Source organism: Carcharodon carcharias, chromosome 8 (genome assembly GCF_017639515.1).
Source record: "Carcharodon carcharias isolate sCarCar2 chromosome 8, sCarCar2.pri, whole genome shotgun sequence".
In the NCBI taxonomy this organism is placed as follows: Eukaryota; Metazoa; Chordata; class Chondrichthyes; order Lamniformes; family Lamnidae; genus Carcharodon; species Carcharodon carcharias.
The window spans coordinates 64,899,721-64,922,027 of NC_054474.1; the positions used below are offsets into that span (position 1 = coordinate 64,899,721).

A 22,307-nucleotide genomic window follows, 5' to 3' on the forward strand; every position below is an offset into this window, starting at 1 on the left:
TATGCAAGCCTTCCCTTCATGCCATACCACACATGAATCTCTCTACAATGCTTCCCTCTTCTGTCACACTAACCCCGCCCCCATCTCTCATACTCCAGAGTCTGCATGCATCCCCTCCGATTCATGCAAATCGAATCCCATCCACCCCCTTCTGTCTGCATTCTACTGTTCCATGTCAGGCTCCAGCTTCCTCACCCCAAATCATTCCTCTGCCTGCCATTATTCCACCACCCCACCACCCCCCTTCCACCCATCCAACCCGACCCAATATCCCTCACCTAATTTCTTTGGCATCTCCCCCCACAATCCTACCAAACACCCCTTCACCTCCCCAATTCTATCAAACCCTTTCACCCTTATGTCTCCACCATTTTCCCTTAACCCTCACCCCCACCCATCCCTGCCACCCTGCTAGTACCGGTTTTAGAGTGCAGCCTTGCCAGAAACTCGCAGGACACAATACTGCCCTGCCAGAGTAGCGTGGCAGTCACCGTGAGCAGCCCAATCATACACCCCACCAGTGTGGGCCAACACTGGCATTGCTGAGGAACCGGAGCAGCACTGTTACAGGTAGGCTTTGAATGTCGCACTCACCCCAAAGTCACAAGTCAAGTGAGAGCAGACATTGCTTATATCTGCGCGTGATTTAGACTGGTCTAATTTCCTGCTGGCACGGCATGTAATTGGGAGGGGGAAGCATGATTCCAGTGCGTTGCGTTTTTATTGAGTATTCATAACATACTAACGCATTCAAATTGTGTTCCCAACATGGATTAGCAGGAAAGCCGACCCGCAAGCATCCCATCATGAAAGTGGCAAGGTAAAAATTCCTACTCGTTTTCCTGCCAGCAGGAATCTGACTTCTGGCCTCTCTCCGAATTTCCAACTCCCACCCACAACGAAACCTGCCAGTGGCAGGATTGGAACATTCCGCCCTGTTTTTGTTAATATTGATACGCTGCAAGAATAATTGTCCAATAAATTTGTTCTTTTTTCCTGCATTTAGTTCACCTGTTTATATTTGTAGTGAAGTGAGAGCAAGCCCCCTAAAGCTGGCGTGAAAGAAGGCAATCGGCTGAAGATTGCAAGGACAATTATAAGGATTGTAACATTATTGACGAATGAAAGGGCTGATTTAGGTGAACTCTCCAAGATGAACTTTCAGAGCTTTGGCAGGCATGGGATTCCAGAACTTTCCCAATGACAGATGTTTGGATAAACAGATGTTGCCCACTTTCTGACTTCCTCGTTTCTTGAATAGTGATGTTATATTTGCATTTTCCCTATCTCCTGGGACCTTACCAGATTACAACTGATGCATCCACTATCTCTGTAACCACATCTTTTAAGACTCTAGGATGCAGGTCATCAGGTCTAGGAAGCTTGTCAGCCTTTAGTCCCTTTAGTTTTCCTAGTACTTTTTCTCTAGTGATTGTGATTGTTTTAAGTTCCTCCTTCCCTTTTGCCCCCTGCTTTTCAACTATTCTTAGGATGCTTTTTGTGTCTTCTACTCTGAAGACAAAGTACAAAATACTTGTTCAAAGTCTCTGCCATTTCCTTGTTTCCCATTAAGTCTATGAGCTCCTTACACTTGTTAGAGTGCAACAGTGCAAGACCAAACTATTTTTTTCTGTACACAATGTGATTTTTCTAAAGTGACAAAACACAGCAATAACACCCAAAAAAAGTTAACTAGCAGCCTGAATTAAGAAACCAACAAGTAACCTGTAACTAACAGTGATCCCTTTAAACAGCAGTGGTGAAGGGGCCTTTCTGCCCATTCACACCATTGTGGGGTGCAAGTTCAGCATATGAACAAGTGAAGCACCAGGGGATACAAAACTGGAGAATGGGTCCCCCAAGACATGCAGAACCCTAGTTTGGATACGTTATTCTGGATTTTAATGTAACCAACATGCACTCCTGCTGCTAGCCTTTAACAATAGGATAGGCAGTACACTGCTGGCTGCAAATGTGCATATGCTTCCTATCTGCCATATTGGGAACTTAATAAATGCTTGACCAAATGTCTAGACCCAGGTGCCTTAAGCAAAGCTTCATAGTAACTTTACCTGGATGGATTGAATAAGGTTTCTCTTTCACATGATGTGAGCAAGCCAGATCACAGGCATCGCTTGTGAGACTTTGTGTGGGTCAGGTATTCTGTAATGTAGTGTACATCAGATATTGAGACATTGTGTACATAAGATATTCTGTGACATAGTATACATCAGATATTGCTTGACGTGGTATACATCAAATATTGTGCGACGTGGTATAGATCAGATATTGTGTGACGTGGTATAGATCAGATATTGTGTGACGTCGTGTACATAAGATAGTGTGACGTTGTGTACATAAGAAAGTGTGTGCATAAGATGTTGTGGCATTGTGTACATAAATGAATCTACAAACATAATTTTGCATTCATACACCTTGAGTCAATTAAAACGGATTTGGCAGTTGTGTACATTTCTTCACACAATTATTTATATCCCAACTGTGCCCACAACAAAATATGGTCACTAAAGGGATGTGCCGCAGTTATATTAACCCTTCATATTTTAAGATAACTTTTGGATAGGTTAAATTAATTATATGTATCTTTGAATTTTTCAGTTGCTATAAGTACCTTAAGACATGTAAAAAGTAAAGCATATATATTTTTTAAATGACCACTCAGTCACCAGGACAAGAAGCTGCTCAAACTGAGTCACTGCACACTGGACAGGCACATGTAATGACATGAAATGAGAACAACATTGTACTGTGTTCACATCAGAAGGATTCAAATTAGTCTTCCTGTATGTGAACTGTGCCTTACTGTCACCAAGAAGACTCCCTTTCCACTACCGGTATTTACTCTGGAAATCAAATTGACAAAACTGAGAGTTAGAATAAATCTGGGACTATTCTATTCCTCTATCAAATCAGTCTGTGTTTGCAGAGGTTGGAGGCACATAGTTCAGATCATTTACTTTAAAATTAATGCTTTGACAAATCACATATTATCAATGCATTCTTCTCACTATATTTAAATAAATATAGTTATAATTATAGTTAAATATATTTAATAGCAGGCTAAAATGTTTAAATGTCCAAAGAACACAGATGCTGTCATTTTACTTGGATGCAAAGTGGCTTCACCTAGCAAATCACATGGAAATATTTCCTAGCATTTCAGCCAAAAATGATAATAGGACATAACTGTCTGCCAAAAGGTCTGACCCTTGGTGATTGAGATTGGAGGCAGAACACTTTGGTTTAGGCAGTAAAATAATTTTCCTCCTTGTGATTATATAGCACACTTGTTAACTTAAGTATACTTCAGCACAGTAATCGGAAGAATACAGCTGAGCAGCAGCCATGATGAACCAGCCTCTCAATGGGACAGACTGGGAGGTCACAAATGATTTGGCAGCTCAGATGAATTACAAGTTTAATTGCATTTGTACTACTCACTGGTTTCCCCAATCATTTTTTTTTTTGTTAACAAGAACCGAACCTCTATATTTAATGCATAGCTAATTGTTGTAATGTTGCAACAATTATCCAAATTAAACGTTTCGCCACTAATGTGGTCTATAGTTACAAACATACAGATCCAAATGTACAAAACTCTACATAGTTCAATCTCAGCGAGGACAAGATGACGATGCAGAATATCAAAACCAAGGGATGAAGGAGAGAGAAGAGAGAGAGTGCGAGAGGGAGAAAAAGAGACATCCATATCCAAGGTTGTTCAGTATCAGTTATTTCCCAGGGCAACCCAAGAAATCCATTATTACTCATAAAGGCTACACCATGCGGTTCGAGATGAGGTAAGTGTTCATAATAAATTGCCAAAATCTCCATCATACCTCATTTCTCAGAACAGATCCTGGTGGATTAAAAATATTTACTGAACTGGAACAATTGTTTACATGACATTGCAAATGCATTTGAAACATGCACTGAGATCAAATAAAGGCACAGGCTTTAATTCTGAGTTCATCAAATGGAAATAACATTATTTTCTACTAAATTATTGTTCCTAACCAGCTTCTTTATAAACCAAATGAATTGCTCACCAAAGGTGAATTCAGGATGAAGCAGGCTCTTTCCCTCAATGAATGAAGGGAGTTTCATTAAAAAGGATCCCAGAAATTCTAGCATTGCATTATAATTGTATTTGTATAAGGAAATGGGATTTAAAAACTTCTTTTATAAGAAAAAAAAATTACGAGAGTGGGAAGTATTTTGTATCTTTGACACTGAAGAAGTTTTTTGTATATACTCTTCCATCAAAAAAAAAATACAGTACTAATTAAATGAAGTCTATTCACTACATAAAAAATCTCCAGTAAGATTTGGCATAGTGGCTTCCAGAAATCCATGGCTGGTTTGTCAGATCTACCTGTCCTTCAAGGATTTCACTGAAATGCTATCTAATGTGGTTGTGAGGCACCACTAAGGCTCAATAAGTCTCTCTGGAACGCTTTACTGCTAATTTAATGATCTTAGCTTTGTTTTGGGCATTGGTGGAAATCACTAAGCAAAGTCTAGTCCAGGCCTTCCCCACCTCACCCAAGGGTGCAGAGAGTGTCAAATGGACCAAGTTCCCACTGGTGCTTCATGTTGTGAGCGATTGCTGTTAGCAAAGAACTTGGAGCCAGAAATAATGCATAATACAGGGAGACTCACAAAAATGGAAGGCAGAGAAAGACTTTAAAACACTTCTTGGCTGAAAAGGATTACGGTAACCAAGCAATATGAAAGACTTCCAACATAGTTAAATTGTTCAAGTTTTATTTACCGCATTTCATTTACATTCTGAATTACTTATACATTTATAAAATTGAATTGTGCAGCTATTAGGTATGATGTTCCTCATTCTTACCATAGGCAAGTCAGACAATCACATAGGAACAGCACAGGAGAGAGCTAAATCCTTGAAAAAGGACTTGCCCTTGTAACACACAAGCTCCCCACATGGAAGTGGCTTATCTTTCATTTTATTTCACTGCATTCAGGGAAATCACAAATGGAAGTTCAAAGATGCATCTTAACCAGAAGGATAAAATCTCTGATAAAGGCAATTAATCAGGAAGGAGAAATTCATAGCAATCCTTTCTTAGTTGATATAAAAAGATTGGAATTACAGAAAGCCTGACTTCCTGGTCTTTTGGAGGGTCATCTGCATCAGAGAAAAAAGCAGGAAATGACCAAAAATAATTCAAGTTCAAAGGCCAAAGAAGGTGCAGTACTATTCACAAAGAAAAACACCTCTCATTTTAGAAATCAAAAAATATGAAAAAAAAATGTAAATGAAAATAAAGGATATACTACATAATGGGAACAAAAATCGTGTGGTGCAAAGGCAAATGTCTTTTAAAAAGAACAGTTCTCCCTCAGTTCCTTCTCAGAGATTATTGGGCAGATCAACGGTATATAAAGGGCTACAAAAATATTAGCATTATGTTTGGCACTTATTGTTAAATTATTATGCTGAGTATCATCCTCCAAATAATCCAACTAAACTCTAAAATACTAAAGAAAATGAATCATGCACAAGACAAATCATTCCCTCAGGTTGGATATAATGCTAAGAAAGTTTCCCTAATCTCTAGTGTACTGCAGAAAGAGATAATCTGAAACAGATCCTAGATAGGTATTGTGGCTTTGGTAAAATAGCTTTCGTCACTTGAATTCAGTTGTACACAAGGAGGACCAGTTTTAGTTCTACTTGTGTACATTTTTATTAACACAATAATTTTTGCTCAGTGGAGGCAAAAATAAAAGCGACCAGCCATACCTAGACATACCTTAATATACTCCTGACCGACAAAGCCTTTAACTTGATGCCTAAACTAACATCTGCACTAATTTCTGAATAACTTACTACATTTCTAAACCCACAAAAGGTTTGCAGGGTACTTCACCTTATGTAAATGATCAATAAACTACATTGCAAATATTTAGCAGAATCAAAAATAATAAACTAATTAAAAATAGTTGGCCTTTTATGTGTCCCCCAAGTTCCAAAAAAAAAATGAATTGTTTCAAAGTTGCATCTTTGTTGATCAGTGGTTGTTAATTTTGTCGAATTAACAGTTTTGATTGTCAATACTATAAATTTGTGCCAGTACACACCTTGCAGAGAATATCTATTCACTGCTTATTAGAAAGTAAACCACAATTTCCCCTTTTTTAATGAACTAAATATATTCACATTTAGTTGACAATTTACTCATGAGTCAAAAAGTACAGCTGGTTCCACACAACTTATTGGAATCATGTACAATAAAGATGTAGGCAGAATCGACTGCCAATATTTGCATAAGAACTTCAATGTCAATGTCCAAGGTTACCACAGCAATTGAGTCAGAGATTTAAACACTGATTTTTTTTTTTTGCTCTTTGACATTTTAAACAGCAAACAAAAGATTTGGCCCTGGACTCAGGCAACTAATATCTCAACTTCACTTCAGAGTGTAAAGACTTACAAACCACGATATATTTCCATGTGGTAAAAAAACTTGGAGCGTCAATATACAAAGATTTTTTTTTGTTTCCATGGCAACGCTTCAGCCAATCAGATTTGATTACCAACTATTCAGCACCCTTTTCCCCTGTACTATAAATTGTTGTGTGGTTTGAAATTTGGCATTCTGGCACTTACGCTGAGTGAACAAGGAAAAGTCTCTCTTTTCAGAAATACGCAAAATCTTTTTTTTAAAAAAACAGCACATCATCTTCCAAACAGTTTGTATACTAATTTGCATAAACAGTGTTCAAACACTGTAGGACTTGAACAAATGAACTTTCATGATGTAAAAAATGCCTGGATACATTTGGGAAGATTGTGAAGTTCCCTAATATTTGTCTTACTTTATTTGCATTGCTCCCCCTCCAACTGAAAGGCAAAATGCCATAGTTAAAACATTTTTTAAGCTTAAAAATAGGATTATATACAGTTTTGCAGCATCATCATTTCAAACAGGGATTTCTGTGGAATTCAGACATCATTAGGGTGGTGCAGTTTTTTTTATTTTCAGTCTCCTTCTATATGTCTCTATATGTCAACTGAAAAGAAAACAAATATGCATCCATCGCCGTTAAGAACAATGACATTTTTCAATCCAAATGGATGGAAATTGATGGATGATTTTATAGCAATGTTACCGTCACATTTTTTTAAAAAGGACACTTTGTAACTGGTACCATATATGTTTTAAGTGTATTCACTATTAAAATATTTGGCAAGGTTTCTCCTGCAGTCCATGGTTTTTAGTAAAGCTACCAGATGGTATAGTTCCTGCTGCATGCAGAACTGATATGAGCTGTGCCAATGGACATGACTGCAGCAAAGTAAAAGTGGAACTACATAAACTTCCAAAATGTAGCCAGACTGTCCTGCACTAACTTTCATAAACTGCATATTATTGTACAACCTAACCAAATTAATCTTCCTGATGTAAGGAACAATGTGGAACATATTGGAAAGTAAAGTAGTTTCCTTAGCTTTGTGAACAACGTCAGTTTTATTGGGAGAGAGCAAATTTCAGATTTTTTTTGATAGGCCTGATTTGGCCAACAAAAAAGATTGCTGTCCTTTTTTGAAAAGGACTACAAGTCGTACAGCTTAAAAAAATGGAATAAAACAATATTACACCTACTCTGTAGGGATTGCAGCAGACAAACTGAAGCCTGTAAAAGACTGAACAATATTTTTTTTCTACCAACCTACTTTAAATTTTCAACTAACAAGATTTATTAAATCATATTGGCTTCTTTATAATTCTGGAGGACTAAATACTTTTTTAAAAAATGACTTCATTATATACTTTAAAGATATATTTAGGGAGATGAACCATACCTTTATTCAAGGTATATGGCATGTGTGTACTGAGGAAAAACATTTAAATATGACTAATCATTCATTTTCACTACAGTATACAATTTCTAAAATATCTCTGTCTATTGTTTTCAGTTTTATCGCACCTTAACTGGTTATCTATAATCTAAGCATCTATCAAATTGACAGCAACTGAAATAGAATTCTTACACATCATAATCATCTTTAGCTGTACCCTAGAATTTTGAGTGCTACTACATTTTTACCACTCATAGATGGAGAACAGTTTTATTCCTGTTTAATGATTCACTTCAGATAACTATAGCCAGAAGCAATAAGGCAACCGTTTTCTTTTCTCACTTCAATTAATTGGTTAGTTTTACCTAAAATTCCAGCATGGAGATTGTTTGCATCCAAGGAGTTTCAAATGCATTGAGGAACTGATAAGTAACTATGGACAAAATGGTATACTAATATAAATATAGATAATCATTTTCAACTTTGAGCATGATTATAGCCCTCAAAAGCAGTCACATAATTTATGTGCCACAGTGTTTTTTAAAAAGTGTATCAATATGCAATATAATATATGCACATGTTTGTTATATATGCACAGTGCAAGACACAACAATGCAAATTAAACTTCGGTTCCTTAACTTCAGACTTTTACATTATACAAATGTTCTTTGCACACCCTACTTGAATTATATTTTATGACAGACAAAATTACTTATTCCTGAACCATTGGCTGCAAGAGTGGGATTAAGCAATTATTTTAGCGTTTTATTACTTTCTGTTTGCTTGGGAAAAAAATCAGAAAGCTCAAGACACAGACAACTGATGCTATTTTTGAATAACATGACACATTGATTTGGATACCCATTTTTAAAGAAACTTCCAAACACACCCAACATAATTAAAGTAGCATAATAAGGTAAAAAATAAGGTGTTTCTTCATTTTCCAGTGTTTCTATTTGATTTATAAGACCAGAAAAGGCAAATGTTCCCAATTTGTGCCAGAATATAATGTAATGCTAGAAAAGACAGAAGTGCAGATGTTATTTTTGTCATTCAAAAATATTCACAATTTAAATATTCAAACCTCCTACACAACAAATTTCACTTCATAATGACCACAGCATGAAAACAGGACTGCCCAAAATCTAGCTGTAACTTTGAATGACGTTGGCTGGTAATCTGGCATAAATAAAAATAATCTCAATTCATTTTAAGCCAGTTACTTGTAAACTGGACTGGCTCAGTAATTGCATACATTACTGCTAGTGCATTTTGCCCAGCTGAATCTTCTTCCAGGCTTCAGACGCTGTAAAAATGCAAGAATCTATGATCCCAGCAACTGTAAATGTTCCTCCAATGATTGCACAGATCTGGGGGGGTTAAAAATTATATGAATCAATTTCCGATACCAAAATTTCTGTGCACAACTTTCACAGACGTGATGTAAAAAAATACCTGAAGCATTTATTCCCAGACAAGACTCATAAAATAACATTTCCCACCCAAATCAAAACTAGGTTTCTTGAGAGTAAATTTCTACATTTATAATCAAACATAATTTTGCAAAATCATTCAAATGCCCTAATTCAAAACTGTCACATGCATTAATCTAAACAGGTAAATGTACTTTCTGCAAACTTAGTCATTAACACCAGACCAAAATCTTCATGCCAATTTTGATCTCATCGGTTATCATGGAACAATAAATCTGGGTTTTGACAATCCTTACAAAAAATGAAAGCAAGTAAGTAACATACATAAAAGCTTCTGTTACAATATAAACTGAGCAGCAGTTATTCTCTAGGGTTCAGCATCATCAGTCTCTTACGTTAGTCAATTCCACATCGTTCGTCATCAGGGATTATTACCCAATACAGTTATCTTATCTTACAATATCAGGACTTGGGGTCGCAACAATGAAACTCCTCCCCATTATGGCAACTATAATCTCAGATGTGCCACTGTGTGCGCTTTACCTCTCTTCTAAAAGCTAGACTGTTAAACCACCACAGAGACATAAAAACAATTATGAGCAAAGGCTGATTTCATTTTGAAAGAATACATGAAACAAGAGATAATGAATGGAATGTTTCAGATGGTGGGGTTTCCCACCCCGACACCTGAAGATCCAACAATCATGGCAGTCCCCACCCCTGCGCAAGACATTTAACAATCGGAGGAGAGTTAATGGGCTGAAGGGGGGCCTTCTGCCTCTCACTCGGGGGGAGTCCTGCCTCAGAGAGCTGCCAGCCAGTCTGATTGGGGGGGGGGGGTTTGGTGGTGGTGGTGAGAGACCTATGGGGTGGTGGGGAGAGGTGTCGGGTGGGAATGGGTGTCATAATAGCAAGGCCAGGTGGAAAGGGAGCACTTGAGGGAGGGGAGGGCAGAAAGGGCAGACCTTGGGGGTGGGTGATGGTTCAACATCCAGTGTGAAAAAGGGGACCAGTGAGAGGGGTATCCTCCCCCTTTCCCACCTGCAGGATCTGCTTCACCACCCAGCTGCCTACCCCCTTCTCCCTGAACTCCTCCTGCTTGCTGAACATAGCTGTAGAGCAGGAAAAGGCCTCAATTACGGTGAGGGCAGGCGAGCTGTCCTAGGCCTCACCCATGCCCAATAAAATTGCAAACAGGTTGGGAGCAGGTGGGAATGCAGCAGGAAGGTCACTGGCAAATTTTACCAGCAAGTGCACCTGTAAACCTGCTGCCAGAGGCCCGTAAAATTCTGCCCAACGTTTAGTGAATTGTAACCTTTTTTTTTAAAAAACATTCCTTCAAACATGGAAAGTAACAAAAAATGCCACTTAATCCCCATTGATGGGCCAAATACTCATCTGACCTGTAATTTTCCGAAGCTGGAATGCACTAGGAGTGAAGCCTCACTTCACCTTTCTGACTTCCTCTCCAGGTCCAATCAGTCTGTCTACAAATTGTGTGGACAGCAAAGCCCAGGCTTGAACTCCAAGAGCTCTTTGCACATGACTGACCACGTGAACGATCAAACTGGTTCTTGCCTTCCCAAAAAAGTGCCAAGCAATGACCATCTCCAACAATAGAGAATCTAACACTCCCCTTGACATTCAACGGCATCGCTGAGTCCCCATTATCAATATCCTGGACGTTACCTTTGAGCAGAAACTGAACTGGACCAACTATATAAATACTATGGCTGCAAGAATATGGCTAGGAATTCTTAACTCACCCCGACTCCGCAAAGCCTGTCCACCATTTACATGGCACAAATCAGGAGTGTGATGGAATACTCCCCACTTGCCTGGATGAGTTCAGCTCCAGCACTCAAGAAGCTTGACACCATCCAGGACAAAGCAGCCCGCATGATCTGCAGCTCACCTTGAACATTTACTCCCTCCAACACTGACACACAGTGGCAGCAGTATATATACCATCTACAAGATGCACTGCAAGGCTCCTTCAACAGCAGTTTCCAAACCCAAAATCCATACCACCTAGAAGAACAAGGGCAGCAGATGACCATGGGAACACCATCTGCAAGTTCTCCACCAAGCCACACGCCACCCTGACTTGGAACTATATCGCCATTCCTTCACAGTTGATTGATCAAAAGCCTTGATGTCTTATCCTATTAGCACTGTGGGTGTACTTGCACTGTTCAGACTGCCGTTGTTCTAGAAGGTTTCTCATCACCACCTTCTCAGTGACAATTAGGAATGTTGGCCTTTCCAGTGATGCACACATCCCATGAAAGAATAGAAAAAAAATGAACATTCTTGGCCCACACGAATGAAGGTGTTCTAACATTACACGTCAAACTAGCACAAAGCAGTGTTGAAAAGTGTAAGCAGCAACCCCGTTATCTCAAACCGATATAGATAATAATTTTGATGGCTGTTACAATAGCTTTTCAGAGGACTCATAAAATAACTACTTCCCCGTTTGTCCCATTGACTTCAGCTTTGTTTCTTGATCAAGCCAAAAAAGGATGCTGGATACTTGGAAATTAAGCCTTAGAATCCAAGTCTGACTTTGCATCGAGAATGAAATCATGTCTTAACTTGCAGCAAATCCCACTCCCTTATTAACCCTGTGCTTGTTGACCTACGTTGTCTCCCAATGAAGCAATGTCTTGATTTTAAAATTCGCATCCTCGTTTTCAAATCCCTCCATGGCCTCACGCCCTATGTCCGTAATCTCCTCCAGCCCACTGAACCTTCCGAGATCTCTGCATTCACCAAATTCTGGCCTCTTCTGCATTCCTGATTTTAAGTGCTCCACCACTGGTGACCATACATTCCGTTACGTGGGCCCCAAGCTTTTAAATTCCCTCTCTACACCTCTCTACCTCACTTTCTTCCTGTAAGGCACTCCTTAAAAACTACCTCTTTTAATCTAATATCTCTTTACGTGGCTCAGGGTCATACTTTGTTTTATAATACTCCTGTGAAGTGCTTTGAGGCATTTCATTACGTTATAAGCACTTTATAAATTTAAGCTGTTGTTGCAACCAACAATTTCTTCTAGACCAGTTGCAAGACAGCTACTGACATCCTAAAAACATCACTTCAGTTTCTTTAGATGTCGAAGGTGAAATCGAAAGAGTCTGAGAAGTGAATTGAAAAAAGAAAAAAAAACTGGAGAAAGGGAGAGAGAGCAAGCAAAAGTTTTTAACCTGTCCTTTAGTAAAATTGATTTTTAGTAGTACCTATATATGGTAACTATTTCAATAATAAAGTTAGACAATACTGGGATAGTTTTGGCATTGTAAAATTAGGGCTGGTTTCAATAGTGCACCAACTGAGGATTAAGTACAAACAAATCAACCTTCACTTCACCAGCGATTGCACATATCCTGGGATGGTCCAACTGTTTGCTATCTTACTTGGAAGGGAAATAAAATCTCAGGCAGTTTTTTTTAATGATTATGCAAAGTCTGGCTGCAGAATAGACTGTAATTTGTGTTAAAAAAACAATACTCTTCAATCACCAAATATTGATCCAATTCTCTCTTAGATTTGTTCACATTAGCTGCCAAACCTGGACCCTATTCCATATATTCCCCATTTAGGGGATAAAAGTGAAGTTTACAGAAAAACAATGTAGTATCAGAATGTTAGAATAGATCCTAACATGAATCTGCAGGGCAGCTTTTCGTACCCAAGTGGGGAACGCTGAGCTCATTCGAAATTTTTAATCATGCAGAGTATGTGAGGGCAATTTTCACATTCAGTGTGAGTGGAAACCATGTGTCAGTAGAAAACATGCAGTTGTGAATTGAGCATCCGTTATACACTCCACTCGAGTCGCTTATTCACTGAAGTCAATACAGGATGTGTAACCAACACTGACCCCATATTGCCAGTTTTCAACACCTTCTGAAAATGAAAGGCAGGATTTTTGATTTGGGATCGGAACCTTAATGTGGATCAAATGCAGGACCCGACCCCACACAACATGTTGGAAATAGTCACCTGACAGGGTATCCCAGGATTGGTCAGTTAGTAGCCAGAGGGCATGCTCACTGTACAATTAAGGATAGGGGGAGGTTCCTGTAGAGGGTCCTCCAGCACCGAGACAGTGACAGCCTGCCTTCCCTTCCTGCCAATGGAAGGAAGGGAAAGAGAGAGAGAGAGAGAGAGAATCTCAAGACGGAGGTGCGCCCTCTGCACTTTTAAAAGTTTTGAAAATAAAAATGGCCACAGCGGCTGGCAGACCACCATTGTGAAGGGGGAAGCCCTCCACAGGGCAGAAGAGCAGACTGTGGCAGCAGCTGCAGCCATCTTCCTGCACTGGTGACATGGATTTTGGGTGTGGGGGGGGCGGGGGGAGCAAGAGCTTTAAACTATTCGGGATCACTGCTTCCCTGGTCTGCCACTGGGAGGCAGCTCCTTTCATTGGCCACATTTCAGTCACTGATGTGTGTGTGTGTGTGTGTGTGTGTGTGTGTGTGTGTGTGTGTGTGTGTGTGTGTGTGTGTGTGTGTGTGTGGGGGGGGGGGGGGGGGGGGGGGGGGGTCCACCTGCCGACTGATAAATTCCAATCAGCACAGGAATAGGGTCTTAAAATTGTTTCAATTGGCTACTGTCCTTTGACTAGGTCTCCTTGAAAATGGCGGGGTGGAGAAGATGCCAGGCATCCAGTATGCCATTTTCCCACTGTGATGATTCTGCTGGCACCTCTGCAACCACAAAATCCAGCCCAAAAAGTAACTATGGCTCTTAAGTTATTACATTCATTCTCCTGGAAGCTACTGGATTTGGCCTTAATTTTTTCATACTTATGTATTAAATTAGGACACAGTTCTAAGCCTCCTAAGGCCAACACTAAACAAAGTGGATAGACTGTAATTATATAGCACAATATAAATCTAATAAATATAACACTATCAGAGCAGATCTGGCAGCTTTTTACACCACTATTAATCTTTATTGCATTTTTAACAGAAGTTAGGATAGGTAAGGTTACAAGGTTCAGACTAATGTGCTTTGTTTTTCCAAAATCACAAATATATGGACACTTGCAAGTTCATATTTGATAAATTCTGAAATTAAAATTGTTACCTACACTAGTTGATGAATATGTATTTGCTGCGTAGGTGCGAAAGCTGCTGCTTCATCCCAAATGCTTGCTTCATAAACAATACACCATCTGCCATCCAGCAGATAATCTCCCTAGAAACAGCCCTGGGTAGCTTTCAGTGCACTGTGATGATTCACATACTACCATAGCAACAATGATGTAAATCCTCACGATTAACACTATTAGTCTCTATATTTGGCCTATAAGAACGATATCCTTCGAGTACAGTCTCAGAATCAGAAGTACAATACTTTAAAGGAGTATTAATCTTCAATCCATGTAGTCATCGTATTCCATTTCTCCATTCTTAAATTTCGACTGAGAGCTGGATTAAATTCAGAATTATATATTTCCTAAAGCTTTGCAAGATATATCAGAGATTCTGGTCACTCCCTTGCATAAATAATTCTTACTAAGGATTCTGAATCTGAGATTGTGGAACCTCTTCTAACCCCTAATTACAGGGGTCAGTTTCACTATATGTCAACACTCATCTCTGTCCCTTTTCTTAAAGTTCCAGCTTGGTAATTGGCAGGAACCCTGAGTGGAGAATTGAAGTGAACAGCTCAAGTGCATGATCCATACATTCTTGAAATTGGCCAGCTGAAAGAACTTGAATGCCCACGAGGGAAGCAAGAGACATTATGTAGATTTTGTCTGAAGTTGCTTTGTTAAGCACTTACTTTAAAAGGATCCGTAGGTTGACAATAGACTCGTACAAAAATAACAGAGAGAGCTGGTTAAAATGTAGTTTCTTAAACAGCACTCAAGCTCCAAATGCTGCAGTGCTACAGCTCCACTGAACAGCTGTTACTTAAAACGTGGGTGAGATATGCAGACAGCAACTCCAAGCTTCTAAGCATCTGCAGTATGATGCTGCCCTGCTCCACCTTAACCCTTCTCTGCAATACTAGTAATTCTGCCTTGTTTCTCAGAGAGCACAACAGTACAGTAATGCAATAATGTGTCGATTTCCCCTCTCAACTAAATGCAACCAAAAACACAGGATAAAGGGAGCTACAAGTGATAGGACGCGCAATTTCTAAAAAAATAAATAATTTAAATGTTTTATAAATAATAGCTTCACAGGAATTAAGATGCATAAACTTTGAATTAAACACACCACTCTTTCTTACGTCAGGCTTCTTTTGAAGTACTTTCTATTCCTCCAGAGTCTGCTTAAGTGTACATTACATAAGTAATAAGCAGACAGTATTCATGTAGAAATTTTAGAAGTACAGAAAGGGTAGCTATGAGCGTTTGACATTGAGTGACCCAATCTAATGTTCTGGAATTGTACAATTGCATCACAAATGGAAGAAAGCTTAATAACTGTATGAAACACAGGCAAGTTACAGAATCACTGAAGTTTTTTTGATCAAAGAAATATTTCCTCATCTCAGTCTTAAATGGCCTGCCCCGTATCCTGAGACTGTGGCCCCTGGTTCTCTACTCCCCAACCAGGGGAAACATCCTCCCTGCATCTGGTCTGTCTAGCCATGTTAGAATTTCATATGTTTCAATTAGATCCCCTCTCAGTCTTCTAAACGCTAATGAATACAGGCGCAATCGAACCAATCTCTCCTCATACGACAGCCCTGCCATCCCCGGTATCAGCCTAGTGAACCTTCGCTGCACTCCCTCTACGCCAAGTATATCCTTTCTTAGGTAAGGAGACCAAAACTGCACGTAATACTTCAGGTGTGGTCTCCTCTTACAATGAAAGCCAAAGTGCTATTTGCCTTCCTAATTGGTTGCTGCACCTGCCTGTTTACTTTTATTGACTGGTGTACAAGGACACCCAGATCTCTTTGTACATCCACATTTCCCAATCTATCATTTAAATAATACTCTGCCTTTCTGTTTTTCACACCGAAGCATATAACTTCATACTTTTCCATGTTATACTGCATCTGCCATGTGTTTGCCTCATACACACACAACTTGTCTAAATTGCCCTGAAGCCTCCTTGCATCCTCCTCTCAACCCTGCCCAGTTTTGTGTCATCAGCAAACTTGGAAATATTGCATTTGGTTTCCTCATCCAAGTCATTTATATATATCATGAATAGCTGGAGTCCAAGCACTGATCCCTGCGGTACACCACTAGTCTCCGCATGCCATGTGGAAAAAGACCCATTTATTCCCACTCTCTGTTTCCAGTCTGTCAACCAATTCTCAATCCATGCCTGTATATTACCCCCAATCCCATGTGCTTTAATTTTTCCCACCAGCCTCTGATGTGGGATCTTGTCAAAAGCCTTCTTGAAATCCAAATACATCACATCCACTGGTTCTCCCTTATCTATTCTACTAGTTATATCCTCAAAAAACTCCAGTAGATTAGTTAAGCATGATTTCCCTTTCATAAACCCATACTGACTTTGTCTAATCCTGTTAATGCTTTCCAAGTGTTCTGTTACCAGGTCTTTTATAATACATTCTAGCATTTCCCCACTATTGATATTAGGCTAACTGGTCTGTTTTTTCTCTCCCTCCTTTTTTAAATAGTGGGGTTACATTTGCCAAGCTCCAATCTGTAGGAACTGCTCCAGAGTCTATAGAACTTTGGAAGATGACCACCAATGCATCCAATATTTCCAGGGCCACATCCTTGAGTACTCTGGGATGTAGATCATCAGGCCCTGGGGATTTTTCAGCCTTTAACCTCATTAATTTCTCTAGCACCATTTTTTTTTTTTTACTAATACCGATTTTCTTCAATTCCTCCCTCTCACTAGACTTGGTTCCCTAACGTTTCTAGGAAATTACTTGTATCCTCTTTTATGATGGCATAATCAAAATATGTGTTCAATTCTTCCGCTATTTCTTTGTTCCCTATTATAATTTCCCCTGTTTCTGACTGTAAAGGCCCTACATTTGTCTTTGCTAATCTTTTTCTCTTCACATATTTATAGAAGCTTTTACAGTCAGTTTTTATGTTGCCTGCAAGTTTACACTCATACTCCATTTTCCCCTTCTTGAAAAATCTTTTTGTCCACTTTTGCTGAATTCTAAACTGCTCCCAATCCTCAGGCTTGCTGCTTTTTCTGCCTATTTTATATGTCTCCTCTTTGGGTCTAATACTATCCCTAATTTTATTTGTAATCCATGGTTGAGCCACCTTTCCTCTTTTATTTTTGCACCAGACAGGGATCAATAATTGTTGTAATTCATGCATACATTCCTTAACTATTAGCCATCGTCTATCCACCGTCAACCCAATTAGCAGTGTATTTGGAATTGAAGTTTTCTAAATAGACTGTTACAATATTCCATTTAAAATCTTCTATTGGCCCAGATGTTGCAGTAATAATGATGGAAAATCTGTCACAATTCACTATCATTACACCTCTGTAACTGATAGCAGCTTAGTGTCATAGTGTCATTACAGTGCAGAAAGGGGCCATTCAGCCCACTGAGACCATACCAGCTCTCCGTGCAGCAATCCAGCCTGTCCCATTCCCCAGCTCCATCCCCATAATCTTGCAAGTTTGTTCTCCTCAAGTGCCTACCCAATTTCCTTCTGATATCAATGATCGTCTCCACTTTCATCACATGAGTGAGTTCCAGGTCATTACCACTCACTGAGTAAAAAAAGTTGTTCCTCACATCCCCCCTGTACCTCTTGCTGAAAACTTTAAATCTGTGGCCCTTAGTCCTTGTACCATCAGCTAATGGGGACAGTTTTGTCTAACTTACCTAAACATGTCATAAACTTGTGCACCTCTAATAGATCTCCCCTCAATCTTCTTTATGAACATAGGCACATACATATAAGCATACGAATTAGGAAGCGTAGGCCCCCCTAGCCTGCTCCGCCATTCAATAAGATTATGGCTGATATGATTGCAACCTCAACTCCACATTCCCACCTACCCCCGATAACTTTTCACCCCCTCGCTTATCAAGAATCTATCTACTTCTGCTCTAAAAATTTTCAAAGACTCTGCTTCCACTCCCTTTTGAGGAAGAGAGTTCCAAAGACTCACAACCCTCAGGAGAAAAAAATTTCTCCTCATCTTGGATCTAAATGGGTGACCCCTTATTTTTAGACAGTGGCCTTTAGTACTAAATTCTCCCACAAGAAGAAACATCCTTTTCACATGGACCCTCAGGATCTTATATGTTTCAATCAAGTTGCCTCATACTCTTCTAAGCTCCAGTGGATACAAGCTTAGCCTGTCCAACCTCTCCTCATAAGACAACTCGTTCAATCCAGGTATTAGTTTAGTAAACCTTCTCTGAACTGCTTCCAACACATTTACATTCTTCCTTAAGTAAGGCAACCAATACTGTACACAGTACTCTAGATGTGGTCTCATCAATGACTATATAACTGAAGCATTACTTCCCTAGTTTGGTATTCAATCCCCCTTGAAATAAATTATAACATTCTATTAGTTTTCCTGATTACTTGGTGCAGCTATTTACTAGCCTTTTGCCATCATTCACTAGAACACCCGGATCCCTCTGCAGAGCTCTGAAATCTCTCACCATTTAGATAATATGCTTCATTTTTATTTTTCCAAAATGGACAATTTCACATTTTCCCACATTATAATCCATTTGCCAGGTCTTTGTCCACTCACTTAACCTATCCATATCCCTTTGTAGCCTCCTTGTGTCCTCTTCACATCTTACTACCCTAACTTTCTCTGTGTCATCAGCAAATTTAGCAACCGTGCCTCCGGTCCCTTTGTCCAAGTCATTTGTATAAATTGTAAAAAGTTGAGTCCCCAGCACTGATCCCTGTGGCGCTCCACTTGTCACAGCCCACCAACCAGAACAAAAACCCATTTATACCAACCCTCTGTTTCCTTTTAGCTAGCCAATCTTCTATTTATGCCAATATGTTACCCCCTACACCATGAGCTTCTATTTTTCGCAACAACCTTTAATGTAGCACCTTATCAAATGCCATATGGAAATCTAAATACAGCACATCCACTGGTTCTCCTTTATCCACAGCACATGGTACTTCTTCAAAGAACTCCAATAAATTGGTTAAACATAATTTCCCTTGCAGAAAATCATGTTGACTCTGCCTGATTACCCTGATTTTTCCCACTACAATGTCCTTAATAATAGCTTCTAACATTTTCCCTATGACAGATGTTAAGCTAACTGGCCTATAGTTTCCTGCTTTGTCTCCCTCCCTTTTTGAGTAAAAGGAGTTACATTTGCTATTTTCCAAAAATCCCTAGGTTCGGGGAATGTTCCATTAGATTGGAAAATAGCAACAACCCCAGCTTCTCCAACCTAACCTTGCAGCTAAAATTTCCCATCCCTGGAACCATTCTAGTAAATATCTTCTGCATTGCCTCAAGGGCCTTCACATCCTTCCTAAAGTGTGGTGATCAGGTCTGGAATGGAATACTCCGGTTGTAGCCTACCCAGGACTTTATAAAGGTTCAGCATAACTTCTTTGCTTTAGTACTCAATACCTCAAACCATGAAGCCCAAGATCCCATATATTTTGTTAACTACTCTCTCAAAATGTCCTGCCACCTTTGAAGATTTATGCACATGAGCTCCCTGATCCCTCTCTCCCTGCACATTCTTTAGGGCTGTGCCAGTAATTATATATTGCCTCTCACTACCCCTTCTGCCCAAATAAATCACCTCACACTTTTTTATATTAAATTCTATCTGCCACAACCATTCTGCTGGTCTATCTATATCCTGTTGTATTTGAATGGTACCATCCTCACTGTTCACATTTCCAAGTTTCGTATCATCAGCTAATTTTGAAATTTTACTCTGTATTCTAAAATCCAAGTCATACAGCCTCTGCGCATTTCCTTCAATGTTCTCATTACTTTATCAAAAAAATTCAATAAGATTCATCAAACATGATCTGTCTCTTACAAATCCATGTTGCCCTCCCTCATTAACTCAAACCTTTCCAAGTGCCTGTTGACTTTTTCCCTGTTTATTGTTTCTAAAACTTTACTCACCACTAATGATTAATTAACTGTCCTGTAGTTACTAGGGATGCCCTTGCACCATTTCCTGAACAACGGTGTCATATTTTCCACTCTCCAATCTTCTGGCATCTCCCCTCTATCTAGGGAAGATTGAAAGATTATGGCAAGCCTTTCCGCTTTCTCCATGCCCCATTTCACTTAGTAACCATCCGGACCAGGTGACTTATCCACTCTAAACATAGCCAGTTTTTCCAGTACCTCCTGCATATCAAGTTTCACTCCATCCATTACCTCTGTCATATCTACTTCTACCAATATATTGTCAGCATCCTCTTCTTTAGTAAAGATGGATACAGTGTACTCTTAAGTATTCTAGCTTTGCCCTGTGCCTCTAGAATATTGCATCTTCTTTGTACTTAAAAGGGCCCTCCCCTCCTCTTACAACCCACTTACTATTTACATGCCGGTAGATGATGTTTGGGGTTCCCTTTTAATGTTAACTGCCATTCTATTCTTTGTTTGCTAGTCTTATTTTCCTTTTCATTTCCCCGCTCAACTTATTGTATTTGGCCTGGTTCTCCCCTGAAGAATTCACCTGCCTTGCAATATACACCCTCTTTTTGTTTCATCATATTCCCCATCTCCCTCATCATCCAACAAGCCCTAGATTTGGTTCCCCTGCCTTTCCCTCTTAATGAAATGTACTTCACCCGTACCTGAAATCTCTCTTCCTTAAAGGTCACCCATTGTTTTGTTAGATTTTCCTGTCGAACTTTGGTTCTATTTTACCCTGGATAGATCTCCTTGCACCTCATTAAGGTTAGCCCACTTCCAATTTAGTAGTTCTACTTTAGATTCTTCCTTGCTCCCTCTCTAGCACTAACCACTCTTATGCAAATGTTCTTCTTCGGGGCTGGGACCCTGGCTTTGGGGTTAAATGGGGGCCACAAACAGTGTTCCCTCTAAGCTGCGTGCCTGCGTAGCCACTCAACAGCCCACAAGAGCCAGACTGCTCAATTATTACAGCCATACACATCCTGATGAATAAATGAGGTTTACTGCCACCCTAGTGCAACAACAAAGAATTGATAGACTCCTCAAGACAAGAAATTAACAGATGAAAGCCAAGCCCGACAGGATTAATCAGGTGAAATTAAAAACCGGAATTCAGTTCCTGGAGCCTGAAGCTACGTCAGCATTTGACTTTCCTGCAGCCCGCTTGCCGACTCTCCCACTCGCTACTTCCCTCCCTGACCTTACTGTTCGCCACTTCCCATCCACTCGCCATCTCTCCCTCTCCCCTCTCCCCCACTCACCACTTCCCTCCATGACCCTCCCACTTGCTGCTTCTCTCCTGCTTAGCACTGCCCTCCTCAGTCCTTCCACTTGCAGCTTCTCTTGCTCCGGCACTCACTTCCACCTGTTCTCATTATGCATGCTTGGCTGAGAGCCCAGACCAATAAAAGCTCAAAACAGAATCTTTTATGATAAGTGAAGTGAGTTTTTGGCTTTGCTTGGTTGACATCTTTAAGTGGTTATAATAAGCTATTCTTTCTGTGCTCACTTTAGTCTCAATGTTTATTTGGACAGGAGTAAAACGTGTGACTTGCTTGAAGCCTGTCATTGATACTTTAATGGTCAGTCTGACTATCAATTTTATAGAGTTGTACAAACAGTGGTTCCTTTTTCAAAGAACATTTCTGAATGGGAGTTTTTATTTCTCAGCAGTTCCACACATACCATTGATATTACATGGCTTATTGGTTATGTACAGAGTGCATACTGGGTGAATGAGCATGGAAGGGGCATGAGTTGGCACTGAGCTGGCAAGGAGAGTACAAGGGGCAATGAGGAGTGGCTGGGAGGGCATGAGTTGGGATGTACGGTAAGAGGGGCTGTAGGAAGTGGGTGAAGGGGTGAGGGTTGGAGGGCCTAACAGCTTTTATTACAAATGGAATTAAGTCCCAGCAA

The 22,307-nt window shown here is 39.8% G+C and overlaps 1 protein-coding gene across 4 annotated transcripts in view; it reads right to left on the reverse strand.

Annotated features, from left to right (window-relative positions):
• Positions 1–4,771: 4,771 nt before the first annotated feature.
• The window catches only part of ergic1 (endoplasmic reticulum-golgi intermediate compartment 1), a 96,995-nt gene continuing 79,459 nt past the window's right edge, over positions 4,772–22,307 (reverse strand). For all 4 annotated transcript variants that reach the window (XM_041193579.1, XM_041193580.1, XM_041193578.1 and 1 more), the window contains one exon: positions 4,772–9,225. In XM_041193579.1, coding sequence (XP_041049513.1) covers positions 9,118–9,225 — 108 coding nt within the window. In that variant the 3' untranslated portion in view covers positions 4,772–9,117. The remainder of the gene's footprint in view (positions 9,226–22,307) is intronic.